The 16516-nt window shown below is 38.7% G+C and overlaps 1 protein-coding gene across 1 annotated transcript in view; it reads right to left on the reverse strand.

Annotated features, from left to right (window-relative positions):
- Window positions 1-11: 11 nt before the first annotated feature.
- The window catches only part of NOCT (nocturnin), a 39029-nt gene continuing 22524 nt past the window's right edge, over window positions 12-16516 (reverse strand). Inside the window, exons 2-3 of the mRNA XM_004385490.3 lie at window positions 5300-5569; window positions 12-4051 (exon numbers count right to left, since the gene is read on the reverse strand). Of these exons, the coding sequence (XP_004385547.1) occupies window positions 3216-4051; window positions 5300-5569 (1106 nt within the window). The 3' untranslated portion in view covers window positions 12-3215. The remainder of the gene's footprint in view (window positions 4052-5299; window positions 5570-16516) is intronic.

Genomic DNA, 16516 nt, shown 5'->3' on the forward strand with positions numbered 1-16516 from the left:
AAAAAAAAAAAAAAAAAAAAGTTCATCAGAGTTCCTTATGCAAGCACATTTCGTTTTTTGGACGCCTTTCCTTTTCTAAAATTGAAATCAACTATGATTGTGAGCATGTGTTTTTCTCTCTAGAACTAAAAGAAAAAAATCTTTGAAATCTTTTTCAAGTCCAAGACACACTAATTATATGCAACATTCCCTTCATTATTATAAAATCTTGGATGTCTTAAAAAATGGTTCAGATGCAGAATATTTGCATCAGTTTCTTCTTTTAGTTTGAAACAATACTAGAGTAGCTGCTCTCCTTGTTGCTTCCTTAAAAAGCTACCTTCAAAGTATGCACAGTATCTAACACTTTTGGCAAAGCCAAGATTTTACTGTTACTAGGATAATTAAAATTTTATCATTCAGCCCCTCTATCTTGATTCTATTCCAGTATTGTATGTGTACTAGAAAAATATTTGACGTATGTCAACTTTGATGTGTTTGACTTACCATTTATAAATGAGCAAATCTTTTCCCCATAATATCGCTTTTCTTCCCATTTGTACTGACTTGAGGCCAAGAGAACATGGTGGTGGAGAAGCAGCAAACACTTTGGAAATCAAGGCAGACCTGGGTTTGAATCCTGACTCTGTTACTGTGAGCTGTCACTTTGGTCAAATTATTTGATTATTTGAGCCCCTACCTATAAATTAATAGTTGTAAGAGCATATGTAAAGCTGTCAAAGGAACTCAAATGTTAGTTTCTCCCAATGTATACACCATAATGCTGTTTAAATAAATGAGGCAGTCATTCCTGTCACCATGTAGAATGGAATCTATTGAAAGCCGGCATGAAGGAGAAACAAATCCATGGCCACTGTCACCCCTCTTCAGATATGCACAACTTACGACTCTCATAACATCAATCAAAATATGGGATATGAAAGAAAAAGCCGAACCAAGTTACACAGGGATAGAATACGAGAAATTCATGCATGGAAGATACTTAACAATCTAGAATTTATAGTCCGAGTAGTACAGATTTGTTATTTACTGTTATTTGTGATTTACCATCATGCCTTCAGGCTACTCTGATAGTCCATAAGGTGACTTAAGGTGAAGTAAAAATATGAAGTGAAACCTAACAAGATTTATATACTAAAAAATTCTTAATCTTTACACAAAATGTTCACGTAATTACATTTTAAACAAAGATAAATGTAAACGCATCATTGAAATATGTGGTCTCTTGCTATGATAACTCTGGGGGAGGTGGTAGTTCAGTGGTGGAATTCTTGTCTTTCGTGAGGGAAATGTGGGTTCAATTCCTGGCCAATACACCGCAAGTGCAGCCACCTCCTGTCTTGTCAGTGGAGATTTGCATGTGTGGAGATTTGCATGTTGCTATGATGCTGAACAGGTTTTAGCAGAGCTTTTAGACTAAAACAGACTAGGAAGAAAGGCCTGAAGATCTGCTTCAAAAAATAGCCATTGAAAACCATATGGATCACAATAGCCCAACCCCATTGTGCATGGGGCCCTCATGTACTGGGAGCCAACTCACTGGCAGCTTAGCACATGGTAACTCTGAAGGATAACTCATAAGGAGAGTTCCATTGTGAATTTTTTTCTTAATGCTAAGACTTAATATACAGTGACATCTCAATCACAGGTTATCTCCAGAGGTCTTTCATTTGCTCCAGGGTACTCCCAGCCACCCCTAACCCCACCTTCAACCTATACCCCATTCATACTTGTGGACGACATATGAAATTCAAACATAATTTTGGCTTTCAATTCTTACCCAGATTTACTTGCCAAATTGTGTATATACAATATCCTCAAGACCTCATTTGTTTTCAAAACTAGCTCCAATGCAGAATATTTGGGTGAGCCCACCTTAGAGAACTCCAACTTTGGTGCTGAGAGATATATGTAAGCATAGGGTTGATGCCTTCAATGTGCAGCTGTAGACTCACCTTTGTCCACTTTTAAAATGAAGGTTTTGTGTAAATGGATAGTATCGATAATAGTATCGAAAGATCAAGTCTACACCCAGGTTCTCTTGGCGGCTAAAAAGACAAAAATATTACAAGCACTAGCTTTAAAAGACCGTTTATTAATCTTTAATATTTACAACTCACAGACTAAAATATTTATGAATTTATTACCAGTAAGTTATTTTGCTGGGATTTTTTATTTTCTTTAAAGGGTTTTCACCTGTTATCTTTACCACTTTTATTTCTGATACAAGAGAATTCCAGGTTATCTTTCTGCCTCTCTTCTTTCTAGCCGTCCAAACCACAGTCATCTAGCTGTCTTAGGAAATTTCAATGACAGCCCTACTAACAGGCTTTCTAGTTTCCCATCTCTGAAAAGAGGGTACCACTGATGTTCTTAGTTACTGCCACGTAACATCCCCCAAATTATTGTGAAAAGCACATTCCAGTACAAATAATGACTTCAAGTAATCTCAAATGTATACCAACAGCATTCTAATGGAAAAATATAAAATGCCTAATGTGATTAAATAATGAAGACAGACTGACCATGGAATCTCTTTAACAAACAAAATAATGAGGCACGTGGCACCATAGCAAGGGTTATGTATGAAGAACATATCCGGGAGACTTGATTCTTCCACTCAGATAACAAACATACAAAAACCCCTTGAGGAAATAGTTCCTTTGTACACCACTATTTTGTTAGACCCCAAACGCAAACATTTTAAAGCTTTAAGATTGTCACTATAAATTACTCTCTATAACGTGTTTTGCATGGTTCTAAAATGTTGATACTGCTGTAATTTATTAATTTTACATGAAGATATAAAAAAATAAATATTGCCATGCATAATTTTTGATGACATTTAAAAACTCACAAATAAATAACTGGAAATGCTGTCTAGAGAAATTGCTCCTGCATACCTATTGTTAATTATGGAGGACTCAAGCAAGTCTGAGATTTTATAGATTTTATAATGCCCTTAAATTATCAAAATGTAAATACTAAGGGAAACAAAACAATACAAGCCAAAACTGGAGTGCAAACACCTTTTTTTGCTGTGGGTTTTAATCGAAAAAGTTAGTGAACTAATGGGATTCCCTCCCCAAGGGCATGCTGGAAACATGAAGAGAGAGAAATTGGGAATCCTTCCTCAGGCAACCTCTTATCGTATTTCAGTTTCCTGAAACATCCCTGGTTAAGACTCTTGTGATTAAAAAGACACAGACAAGTATTTATAAAACTCCTTCAGGGTCCTCATTAAAGCTGAAGTCACACACTAGAGACAGGTGGTCTGAAGGGTAATTGAAGGATGGTAGTCGGTTGGGTCCAATCTGTTCTTCAGTGAGCAAATCAAGAGCTGACCTCACACTTAGAGCTTGTTTAGAATACCAGATATAATCCAGGGTGTGCCGGCACTCCCCTGAGGTCCGGATCTTCCAGGTAGTATAGGGAGGCTCAGACTGCCCATCAGCACTCAGCAGCTTGTACGCGCTGTTCAGGTTGAGGCTGGAGGAAGCAAAGTGTTTGTAGACGTCCTCTGTTGGCTCTGCATTGAAATCCCCACAAATAATAAGGGGAATCTTGGCTCCTTGAGTGATGTTTTGCAGGTTCTGGAGAAGGTCACAGCCTTGAGCGGATCGAAACCGCTCCCAGCCAGTACGTGCTTTTAAGTGGGTGACGGCGACGCAGAACTGTCGACCTGACTCCTTGCACTCTAGGATCTGGGCAATGGCCACCTGATTGGTTTTCAGCGTCATGGCTGTCAGCCTAATATTGGCACTGTTGACTAGCTTGAACCGGCTCTGGAGAAAAAACAAGGCACAGCCATCTGGCCCATTGTTGTGTTCTACATCTAGACAGGGTGACCAGGGCTTGGGGAAAAAAGTGCCTTGATAGCCCAGTCTACTGAGGAGTGGTTGGAAGGTGTCAAAATAGTGGTCCACTTCTTGGAGGCACAATATATCAGGCCGGTAGGCTAGGATTTCTTCTAAAATGAGACATTTCCTTTCTTCCCACTTGAGTGCTTCAACAGGGCATTGTACAAAGTTGTCTTTGCCTTCTCCTAGAGCTGAAATTAAAAAAAGCCAGTCAGTTGTCAGCTACTACAAAGACTTCAAAGTCCCTGGGAATCTCCTTAGGTTTGACACTACTCAACACACTCACAAGGCTTCCTCTGCTTCAGATGCTTTCAGGGGCTCTTCTCTGTCTAAACTACATCAACCTACCCAAACTAAACAGCCTCTTACCATCTGGATAATGCAAGCAATTAATTGCTTTTCTTTTGTATTAAAACTATTTCATGTAACTATATTCCAGACATAAGATCTTTAGTTTTTGCTTTAATTAAGGAAGCAGTGTTCTTTGCAGTCCCAGGGGCATAAACTATGTCAAATGAGATAAATATATTTATATAATTTTAACTCTGACTATAATAAAGCCATTCAAATATAGGGTGAACTGATACAAAATAGACACCACTCAGAATGAATGGAACCCACTTTAATGGGAAGCTTCTCTTACTTATAGATGAACAGCTGGAAAAATAGAAGATTCACGTTGGCAAGTCAGGGAATATTCCCTTCTTTTCTAGCAATAAAATGAGGCCCTTGTTTCTTGTTCTCAAAATTTCAACTGCTACATGAAAGGCAATGCTACAGAGTTGATTGACACATCTGTTTTATAATTCAGCAGACCCAGGAAAGGAATCCTTTTAACCATAATAAAGTAATATCTTAATGAACAGAGAGCTAAAACATCTCTTTGGCTATTTTGTAAGGGAAGGCAGAAAGCTTTCACGTATTCTCCAACTTTATAGAACACTGGCCTCAAGTTATACAGACGTATATGGGTAAGAATCTGGCTGCAAGAATACCCAGACTCACCATCACCCAACCACAGAACCCATTCCCTGCAGAAAGTTCTACATGTCACCCATTCAGTAGACTCAGTTTCTCTGCAAGAATGCTATCTCAGTGCTATGGACTGAAAGCTGGAGGACAACAGAAAGTTTGCAGCTGTTCCATTTAATTAATAAAAGTTGGGGTTGTTTAAATTTGGATCTGTTGGGAAGTAACATAACAGACTTTCATTGTACTTGGACAGCCCACAAACATGGAAGGTAAAGAATCTTGAGTTGCTAGCTTTATTAATGAAAACCAGATAACTCCCTTTCCTAACCTCCCCTCTGAGACTTCCTCATGTTGCCCTAGTTACCCCATTCTCCTAGACCTCCATCTGTCCATACATCTTCCCTCCATGTGTCTTCCCTCCACCTAACACATCAGTGCACTGCTCAGGCACAAAGCATTAGGCATACCTTGGGCGAGGATGTTCCATTGCATGACCCTAATAGGTGGGTGGCTACTGGGGCAATCTGTCCTCAGAGCCACAAAGTCCCTCTGGAACCGGGGAGGTCGAGTATGCAGGACAGCCCTGCATTCCTCAAGGAGCTCTTTAGGATCAATGGGTTCCAGATGTTCTGAGTCAGGTGATACCAAATACTCTGGGTGCTGGGAGGCAGCGCTGCTGTTCAGTGTCTTGGCGAGAGCACTATAGAGTCTGCTCGTACCGTTTCCCATGGAACACACTACAGGAAAGGAAAGCACAATTACACACTCAGCTCCTTTTCCTGCCCTTTCGTCCATTCTCACCCAGCTCAACTGTACGATAAAACATCTACTACCCACAGAAGCCAGGAGCTCAATTTAGGGCAATGTTGCCATGTTCACATATAAAGCCATTTCCACAGAGATGGATTAAAGAAGTTTGCAGGTTCTACTTCCTACTAGGACAAGCAATATAAATACTACTGTCAAAACTGGTACCTGATGAATTAAGATAACTAATTCTTTGAGAAATACTTTGATCTTTATGACCTCTTCTAGGGTTTGTCTTTATACTCTGTAGACCTAGTCTTACGAAAGCATGACTAAACAGAACATGCACTCCTTTTCTACACAGACTTGGAGACTAGTTTGTAAAGAGCCAAATGTTAGAAAGCTTGTGTGACTCCTGAAGCAAAGATTAAGTTGTAACAGGCTGCTGCTCTAGCCACGTCATCTATACTGATGCTTCTGTTATGGAAAGTAATGGCTGGAGTGGATCCATATTCCATTTTCCTTAGATGGTAACTGTAAATCAGGGTTCTGACTTTCTGTAGAACTCTGAACAATGAGCAATACAGTCAATAATCTAAGATTAACTGATGAATTTTTTTAAAAAATCCAGAAACGGGGGAAGGGTACAACACAGTTGATTTTGTTCACCTAGCAAGTTTCCACTCAGGACACCAACTTCTCATGAGTTGCCCATGTTTCCTGGGCTCCTGGAAAAAGAAGTGAGGAAAGGTGCCGGAAGCACCAGTCACATTGTCTTCAAGAGCATTTTTATCCCAGCAGACTATACTTCATTAAGGAGAATAGAGTACAATCTTCAACTAAGTAGCCTGAGGGAAGCTGTACCTGTCAGTTTACTTGTAAGCAGTTGAAAGCTCTTCTGGAGATCAACTGTGCTTTCTTTCCATTACATTATAAATTAGGGGCAAGTTTTACTTGGAGCAACCTACAACTCTGGCAAGATCTGTGTATGATGAATCCTGATACCAAGCAATCTGGATTTCCCTACCATGTTGTATCTTTGCCTTCTCTTGAAAGACACAAAGTTTTCTTTATAAAATATGTTGACAGGCTGTGACCGCATCAGAAACTGGCAGGCAATCAAATTCACTGTGGCAGATCACAAAAGCAAATTCAAGCACTCATCACCAAATGTCCTTGAACCTCAAGATCAACAAACATGTAAGTATGCCCTGTATTATTCCTTTTCCACAACTCAGAATAGTTTTGTTAATTTTTTATTTTATTTTTTCAGTAAGGAAACTAGATAGACTAAGACAAAGTAACATAACAATTTTCCCAACATACGTTGAAATGTACGTGTTTCTGCAAGCAAGTAAACACACATCCTTCCAAACGGTGTGACTTCAATGTATTCAATTTAGTCTGATTGCTCTGCCTGCCTGTCTGACTACATGGGTCCAGAGGAAGAAATTTTATCCTTGGCTGGCAATACAACTTTGAAGTTTTTCTTCTTGCACTTCTAGCTTTTTTTTTTTTTAAAAAAAAAGCTGTTAAATGTCCTAGTGGTTCTCAAAGTGTGGTTCCAAGATCAGCAGCATCAGTATCACCTGCAATTGTGACCCCCAAACTGTGTGCCGAAGTGTCCCAGGACACCACAGCAAACTTACAGGGGTACTGTGGGATTATTTTAAATTTGAAATAAACTGGTATTTGACATCTGTTAGGCTCCAGGTGAACTACTAGCTCAGTTTCAACAGGATCACTCTACATTCCTTTTGATGGCATCATATCTTTGCCAGGCTGGGTCTTTGGATTGTTATTGTGATAAAAAGTAAGGACCATGTGAAAATTAAAGTGAAAAAATAGGGTAGTAGAGTACAATAGGATTCCAACGTTTGAGGAGTTATCTGAAGTCATAATAACTATCCTGAATCACACTTCCTTCTAAAAATTTAGAAAAACCAATTTCACATAAAGAGAATAAGGAACAGAGTAACAGTCATTCAGACAATGAAAACATGGCAGAAAGACATGCCCATAAAACAAATCAAAACTGTACACCATGACAAGAAAGAATAGCATAAATGAGAATTAGAAAACTCAGAAATGAGGCAACAGGAAAAAAATCAGAAACAAAAGAAAGAAATGATAAAGGATTTAAGACAAAAGGGCAAATACTGAAGATCCAACGTATGGATAATAGGAGCTCTTGCAGTTGAGAACAAATGCAAAGGAGCAAAACAAGAACTAAAAACTATAAATCGAGAAAACTTTGCTAAAAAAACAAAATACCTGAAAACTATATATTGAAAACACACATTGCATACCTAAGAATATCAACTCAAAATGACCAATACCAACTGGGCTGTAAAGAAGAAAAAGAAGAGAAAAAAAAAATCCTTTGGGCATCTAGGCAAGAACAGCAAGTGACTTATAAGAATAAAATAAAATTAGATTATCATCAGATTTCAACTGCAGCACTTCATGCCAGAAGAAAATGAAGCAACACATTTAAAACACACAAGGAAAGAAAATGTTAGTCAAGGATTTTATATCTCGCAAAACTGACTCTGAAGTATAAAAAGAACAATTTATCAGTATACAAGAACTCATGGAATACTTAACACTTTAAGAATCTACTACAACAGCGGCTGACAAACTGCAGCCAGAGGCCTGATTTTGTATGGGGTCTTTGAGCTAAGAATGGCTTTTACATTTTTAAAGGGCTGTTAAATACACAAAAACACACACACACACCAAACACATACACACAGAATATGTGATAATATTTACTATCCAGTCCTCTTCAGAAAAGTTTTGCTACCTCTGGAACTAGAGAATAAGCTTCGGACCAAAATAACCAGAGACGTTGGTTTAAGAACTGGTGGTGAGCATTAAACATATAGCTACTTAGAAAAGCAAGTTTAAATAAGGTTAAAAGGGAGAATATGATATGTAACAGCTATATGCTCCAACAGTGAACATGAATAATCATGAGATATTCTATCATTCCCTTAAAGAACCAGGATTCTTAGTGTGAAAGAAGACATACAGAAAAGAAAGTTCAGTAAAAACCCTGAGGCTCTTAATTAGAAGTATCAGTGTGAGCTTATGAAGTATTTTATGTGCACAGAAAAGGCCTAGGAAACCCTGGTGGCATAGTGGTTAAGAGCTATGGCTGCTAACCAAAAGGTCGGCAGTTTGAATCCACCAAGTGCTCCTTGGAAACCCTATGGGGCAGTTCTACTCTGTCCAATAGAGTCACTGTGAGTTGGAATTGACTCGACGGCAATGGGTTTGGTTTTTTGGTTTTGAAAAGGCCTAAAAACAACGACCAACCAGATGGCAATAAGCGTCCCCACTGCCCACAAGGAGTTCAACTGTGGAGTTGGAACACAATTTCCACTAAAAGAAACTAGGGCTTCTTGGAGAAATGGCTGATTCTAGGTCTGGGTAAGGAAGTGTATGAGTCTGGATATTTTGTCATTACAGATAGCAGGGAAGTTAGCAAAGACTACAAGGCTCATGTCAAAAGAACTCTGGATACAACAGCCAAAAGGTGGAAACAACCCAAGTGTCCACCAACATATGAATGGATAAACAAAATGTGGTATATACACACAATTGAATATTACTCAGCCATAAAGAGAAATGAAGTCCTAATACACGCTACAAAAAGGAACCCTGAAAACATTATGCTGAGTGAATAAGTCAGTCACAAAAGGACACATACTGTATGATCCCACTTACATGAAATATCTAGAACAGGCAAATGGAGAGAGACCAGATTTTATTAGTGGCTACCAGAGGCAGGAGGGAGAAGGGAAAAGGGAGTTTCTGATCGGGGGGTGGGGGTGGTGGTGGTGGTGGTGGCAGCGAGCTTCTGTAGAGAGTGATGAAAAATTTTGGAAATGCATGGTGGTGCACAACACAATGAATATAATTAACGTCACAGAATTGTACGTGTAAAAAATGTTGGTGTGGCAGATGTTTTGTTATTTATACATATATACTTACTACAATTAAAAAAAAAATCAATTAGTCACCTTCCAAGGATAGCAGGGAATCTACATATTTTGAAAATTAGAAAATAAAGGGAAAAAACCAAGACACTATCCTGCCTTTCCTTTATGAACTGTAAAACTGGATAGCCAATAGTGGTATAAAAATATTTCAGCTAATAAATAAAAATGGAATGACAGTTGGAATAACACCATTTTTGCAATTCCCAGTGAATTAATGCATTTAGATATTGAGCATCAATAGCAGCTAACATCACAAAAGTAGAGACGACCAGACATTATGTGCCTCCTGATGAAAAAACACAACACTACCTATAGTCTTGCCGAAGTGATTAAAAAAAAAGTTTGATTTAAGCATCTGGATCCAGGTGCCAATTTACATAAAATGCCAAAGGCAGAGTACTAAGTTGAACTGCACTACAATTAAACAACTGGCAAAACCCAGACTGGAGGAAACTCCACAAATCAAACATCCTGGTTCTTCAAAAGGTCAAATGTAAGGAAGCAAAAAAGATGGAGTTTTCCTTATAGTTTTTTAACCCATAGATTAAAAACTTAAGGTATCATTTTTTTCTAATGGGCTTAAAACTAAATTATAATGCCTAAGGATGCACAGTTGGGTGATAAAACCGTACAGAAGTGTAAGGAAGTGATGAAGCAATGACTATAAAAGGACAGTCGTTGGTTTTGGAAAGAGGGAAAAAGAAGCTGCGAATGAGACGGTGTTCCTGAGTGGCTGGCAAAGTCCTTTCTAGACCTGGACAGTGGTTACAAGGGTGTTTACCTTATAATAATCCACGAAAAGCTATACATTTCTTTTGTGTCGTTTTCTGTATTTGTGCATTATTTTACAATAAAAAGGCTAAGCCAAATGATCAGGAAAAAAAATCAGAAATCAAATATAAAGATTCAGAGATAAACATTCCTTAGTGATTTGAAGATAAACCTAAAAAGATTATCAGAAGAACAAAACGATAAAAAATATAGGAGGATTAAAAAAATAAAAATCAATCCAAGAGCTCAAAAAAAAAAAAAAAAAAAAAAAAGGGGGTGGTGGTGGTGGTGCTGGGTATCTCCCAAAACTGAAAGAAGAGTTTTCAGACTAAAAAAACCCATTGCTGTCAAGGCAATTCTGACTCATAGCGACCCACAGGACAGAGTAGAACTGCCCCAAAGAGTTTCCAAGGAGCGCCTGGAGGATGTCAATTGAATTTTGGTAAGCAGTTGCAGCACTCAACCACTGTGCCACCAGGGTTTCCTTAGACTGAAAGGGCCCACAATAAATGAAGGCCCACAACAAGGCACTGTACTGAGAAGTTCAACACCAGGATAGCGGAGGAGCTCTGGTGGCACAATGGTTAAGTTCTCGGCTGCTAACCCAAAGGTCAGTGGGAGATTCTAAAAGCTTTGAGAAGTGGGGAGTGAGGAGGAGGAACCATACAAAGAAGAAGAAACATACTGGCTTCCTAAGAAGCCACAAGACAATCGAGCAATAAAATTCGGACAGAAAATGATTTTCAATTTCCACTTCTATTCCTAACTAAGCTGTCACTCAAGTACGAGGGTAGAGTAAGGACATTTCCAGAGAAACAAAGTCTAAAAATTTACTTTTGGGTACCTTTTTGTCAGTAAGCTTCTACAGAGTGCACTTTAGCAAAATGGGGGAGTAAGCCAAGGACAGGAGGTCAAACACAGGTGAGAGGAGAAAGAACTTCAACAGATAATTAGAGAGAAGAAGGTTGTTAAGCAAACAGGTGTCAGTAAGTCAACAGATAATGTCTGCAACTGAAAAATGAAAAAGTAGCAGTATAATCATATTATTTGGAGGTAAACCAGGGGAAAGGAATGAGGGTGGCTGGCTCTTGGGAGTAAAACTGGGGGATGGGGAGGACTGCTGTTTTTTATTGTATGTATTTCCTTATTATTTTCATCAAACCTACTACTAGTACTAGCTAATATCTGCACCCTTATATGCCAGACACTGGCTTAAGTAAACACGCATTAACTCATTTAATCACAACAAAATACAGTTATGCCCATTTTACAGATGAAGCAATTGCACAGAAGTTAGGTTTTGTGCCCCCAGATCACAGAAGTGAAGGAGTCAAGAAGTGGAGGAGCTAGGACTTGAATCCAGGCATTCTGAGTCCAAGACACATTATTGTTAAAAATAAATTAAAAAAAAAAAAAGACAAATGAAATTATGCACATTAAGTACCTTTCACATTCTTTATAAGATTGTTGTGAGGACTGAATGAAATAAAAAGTGGTACTAAATAGATGTTAGCTATTATTATTGCTATTGTTATTACTATATGGTATACTCATCCCAGTGAGTTGTCCTTCAAAAGTTACCCAGAAGGCTACTTATTCCAGCGTTGCTACCACCATTCAAAATATTTTCTGGAATTCTAGTTTTTGAAATGCACTCATAAGCTATTAGCTACTAAACTCAAGGAAAACATTCTTTTTAAAGTCAACCCATTTTGGACCGATTGCAGACTATTAAATCTGATCATCTACCTTATTTGTGACTTGGCTCTGAAAGACTTTTGATGGTTTCCCAAAACTAAACCTACCCTTAAAAAACAAAGCTTTACAGGACATACTGCAGCATGGCCAAATACTTAGCCTTCACTGAAATGGGCATCAATAGAGCTGATTCTAGTCCCAGGTCTAGATTATTTATCTGGGTCACAACTCTCTAGACCTGCTTACACAAGCTTTATGATGAGGGCTTGTTAAATGATCAAATTTTCTTCAACATTATTTGGAAGATGCATGTAGATTAGAACAGGTGGAAAGCTTTCAAATGTAGGGTCATGTGCTCTTCTATTATTTTCACTAGAGACATGATTTTTCTTTATTAAAAAAAACTATCAAGTATATTTTTCTCTGTTAAGAAAACTTGGATGTTGCATTCAGAAAGATTTTTATCTTCCTCACATTTGAGATCCGGAATAGACAATTTCTGTGAGGTTGGAATAATGCATTGAAATTTGCTTTTAAAGAAATTTTTACTGGCATAGACCTTTCGCTCTTGTCTCACTGTAGGTTCATTCACCTGAGAAAGCCGTCACAGGGCTAAAGTTTGAATAAGAGATGAGGTACAGGGGAATTGTCGGGAAGTTATTTACTATAGCCCTGTCTCTGGCCCTTAGATCTTGCAGGAAATCCAAAGATGGTCCTCAGGATGGAATAATGCAAACCTGGATGCCAGATTACTAAGGACAAAGGGACAGGGACTGGACATACCTCTCTAATTCTAGGGTACCTCAGAAGCTGATTAATAAATCAGCCTGTTGTGCAGTGGGCACAAAATTAGGACAGAAAGACACAGATGGTCCTGAGAGAGATTTCCACTGGTCTACCTTCCTTCTAGACTATTTACTGAGGGCCTCCAACGTACCAGGCTCTGTCTTCATTGTGCCCTCTGCTAAACATCTTCTGCAGTCTACTCTCTTAGGCTGTAGGACCATCACCAGCAAAACGCTAATCTCCTTGATCTTATCTACTTTCACAGGCCTAGGGGATAATCTGTCTGTTAGCTAATTTTACATTCTTATTTCCCTGTTCTCGGAGTTTTAGGAAGAGTACCTCATACCAATAAAATAATTCGCTAATTTTTTCCTCCAAAAAGTTAACAAGTGTTTGGGGAAAGATTAATACACATGAACTATGAGAGAAAAACTAAGTGCTAACGATGTGCAATGGGCTAGGGTATAATAAGGATTAAAACAATCAAGATGGATAAAGAGTGACCAGAAAAAGGCTTGAAAGAAGTAGGACTTAGATATGGAGCTCTAATTCCTGATTACACCACTTAGTAGCCAACACCATCCTCTGCCTCACTCTCACACATATACAAATGGTCACTCATGCTTTCAAATGTTTGAGTACCTACTATGTGTCAGCCACTATGCTAGCCCACGTGAGATGCAGAGTGAACAAACGAGACTAAAATCCCTGTCCTCATGGAGCTTACCTTTTAGTGGGGAGAGACAAGACAAATAAATGAAAACAGTGTTTCTCATATGGTGAAAAGTGTTATGGAGAAAAAGGAGAAAGGGGGATGGGAGTGCTAGATGACGGAGTTGCTATTTTATATGGAATGCTCAAGAAGGCCTCACTAAAGGATGGAATTCGAGCAGAGACCTGAAGGGGTTAAGGAAATAAGCCTATGGCAATCTAAGTGGAAAAAAAAATCCAAACAGAGGGAACAACAAGTGCAAAGACCCTAAGGAAGAAATAAATATGCGTGGCAAGTATCATGAACAAGAAGATTGGTGTGACTAGAACAGAACAAATGGAAGGAGATGAGGTCAGTGAGGTAGTGGGGGACAGAGGAGTAGATCGTGTAGGATCTTACCGGCCATTCCAAGGACCTTGGCCTTTATCTTAGAAGGGAAGCCACTGGAGAATACTAAGCAGGTGTGAGAATGTGATTTATATTTAAAAAAATATCTCACTGGTTGGTGTATTAAAAATACACTGTAGAGAAATAAAGAACTGTCAGAAACAATCATTCTAGTGCTCTGGATATCAGCCAAAGGTGTACAACAAGCTGAGAAGCTTTTACTCATAAAAGCTAATGAACTTTAGGTAAGAACAGTGCTGTCTGTGAAATTCTTGCCCAGGGCTATTCCCATCCCACCTTACCCTTCCCCCTTGGCTCTATGCGTGTCCTTTAACCATGATAGTAAAGAAAATGAATTACTAGTTTAAAAAAGTCCAGGCCCTGATGGCTTCACTAGTGAATTCCGTCAAATATTTCAATGAGAAATATATCAATCCTTCACCAAGTCTCATTCATTATTGCTTCCCATGTAGGGCAACTCTGGAAGACAGTGTGGCAGTTTTTTATAAATTAGGCATCGATTTAGCATGTTGTTGTTGTTACGTGCCATAGAGTCAGTTCTGACTAAGAAATCACGCTCCCAGGTGTGTGAAAATTATGTTCACACAAAAGTATGTACACAAATGTTTACAGCAGTTTTATTCACAATTGCCAAAACCCAGAAGCAGCCAAGATGCCCTTCAACAGATGAATGGATAAACAGCTGTGGTACATCCATACAATGAAATAGTTTAGAGATGAAAAGAACAAGCTGTTGATTCATGCAATATGGATGAATCTTAAAAGCATTATGCTAAGTGAAAGAAGACATAAAAGAAAAAACTATTTATAAATTGGATTTCATCCAACGACATTTTTCAATGAGATGGAGAAACAAATCACCAACTTCATTTGGAAAGGGAAGAGGCCCCGGATAAGTAAAGCATTACTCAAAAAGAAGAACAAAGTGAGAGGCCTCACACTACCTGATTTTAGAAACTATTACACTGCCATGGTAGTCAAAACAGCCCGGTACTGGTACAACAACAGATACATAGACCAATGGAACAGAGTTGAGAATCCAGACATAAATTCATCCACCTATGAGCAGCTGATATTTGACAAAGGCCCAAAGTCCATTAATTGGGGAAAGACAGCCTCTTTAACAAATGGTGCTGGCATAACTGGGTATCCATCTGCAAAAAACTGAAACAAGACCCATACCTCACACCATGCACAAAAACTAACTCAAAGATTTAAATATAAAATAGAAAACAATAAAAGATCATGGAAGAAAAAATAGTGACAACGCTAGGAGCTGTAATACGTGGCACAAACAGAATGCGAACCATTAAGTAACAAGGCACAAACACCAGAAGAGAAACTAGATAACTGGGAGCTCCTAAAAATCAAACACGCTCATCAAAAAACTTCACCAAAAGAGTAAAAGGACAACCTACAGACTGGGAAAAAATTTTTGGCTATAACAGATCCGATCAGCGTCTAATCGCTAAAATCTACACACAAAAAAACCCCACTGCGACCCTATAGGACAGAGTAGAACTGCCCCACAGGGTTTCCAAGGAGCGCCTGGTGGATTCCAACTGCCGACCTTTTGGTTAACAGCCGTAGCTCTTGACCACTATCCCACCAAGGTTTTCCTAAAATCTAAAGATACTACAAAACCTCAACAACAAAAAGACAAAGAACCCAATAACCAAATTAAAAAATGGGCAAAGGATATGAACAGGCACTTAGCCAAAAAAGACATTCAGGCGACTAACAGACACATGAAAAAGTGCTCACGATCATTAGCCATCAGAGAAATGCAAATCAAAACTACAATGAGATACCATCTCACCCCAACAAGGCTAGCATTAATCCAAAAAGCACAAAATAATAAATGTTGAAGAAGTTGTGGAGAGATTGGAACACTTATGTTGGTGGGAATGTAAAATGTACAACCACTTTAGAAATTGATTTGGTGCTTCCTTAAAAAGCTAGAAATAGAAGTACCATATGATCCAGCAACCCTGCTCCTTGGAATATATCCTAGAGAAATGAGAGCTGTCACATGAATAGATATATGCACGACCATGTTCATGGCAGCACTGTTCATGACAGCAAAAAGATGGAAACAACCTAGGTGCCCATCAACAGACAAATGGATAAACAAATTATGGTATATTCACACAATGGAATACTATGCAACAGTAAAGAACAACGATGAATCTGTGAAACATCTTCTAACATGGAGGAATCTGGAAGGCATTATGCTGAGTGAATTTAGTCAGTCACAGAAGGACAAGTATTGTATAAGACCACTATTATAAGAACTCAAGAAAAGGTTTAAAAACATGAAAACATTCTTTGATGGTTATGAGGGTGGGGAGAGAGGGAGGAGGTATTCACTAACTAGACAGTAGACAAGAATTATCTTAGGTGAAGGGAAGGACAGCAGACACTACAGGGGAAGTCAGCACAACTGTACTAAACCGAAACTAAGAAGTTTCCTGAATACAATCAAACACTTTGAGGGACAGAGTAGCAGGGGTAGGGGTCTGGGGACCATGCTTTCAGGGGACATCAAGGTCAAC

The sequence above is a fragment of the Trichechus manatus genome, unplaced genomic scaffold (assembly GCF_000243295.1).
Source record: "Trichechus manatus latirostris isolate Lorelei unplaced genomic scaffold, TriManLat1.0 scaffold00139, whole genome shotgun sequence".
Lineage (NCBI taxonomy): Eukaryota > Metazoa > Chordata > Mammalia > Sirenia > Trichechidae > Trichechus > Trichechus manatus.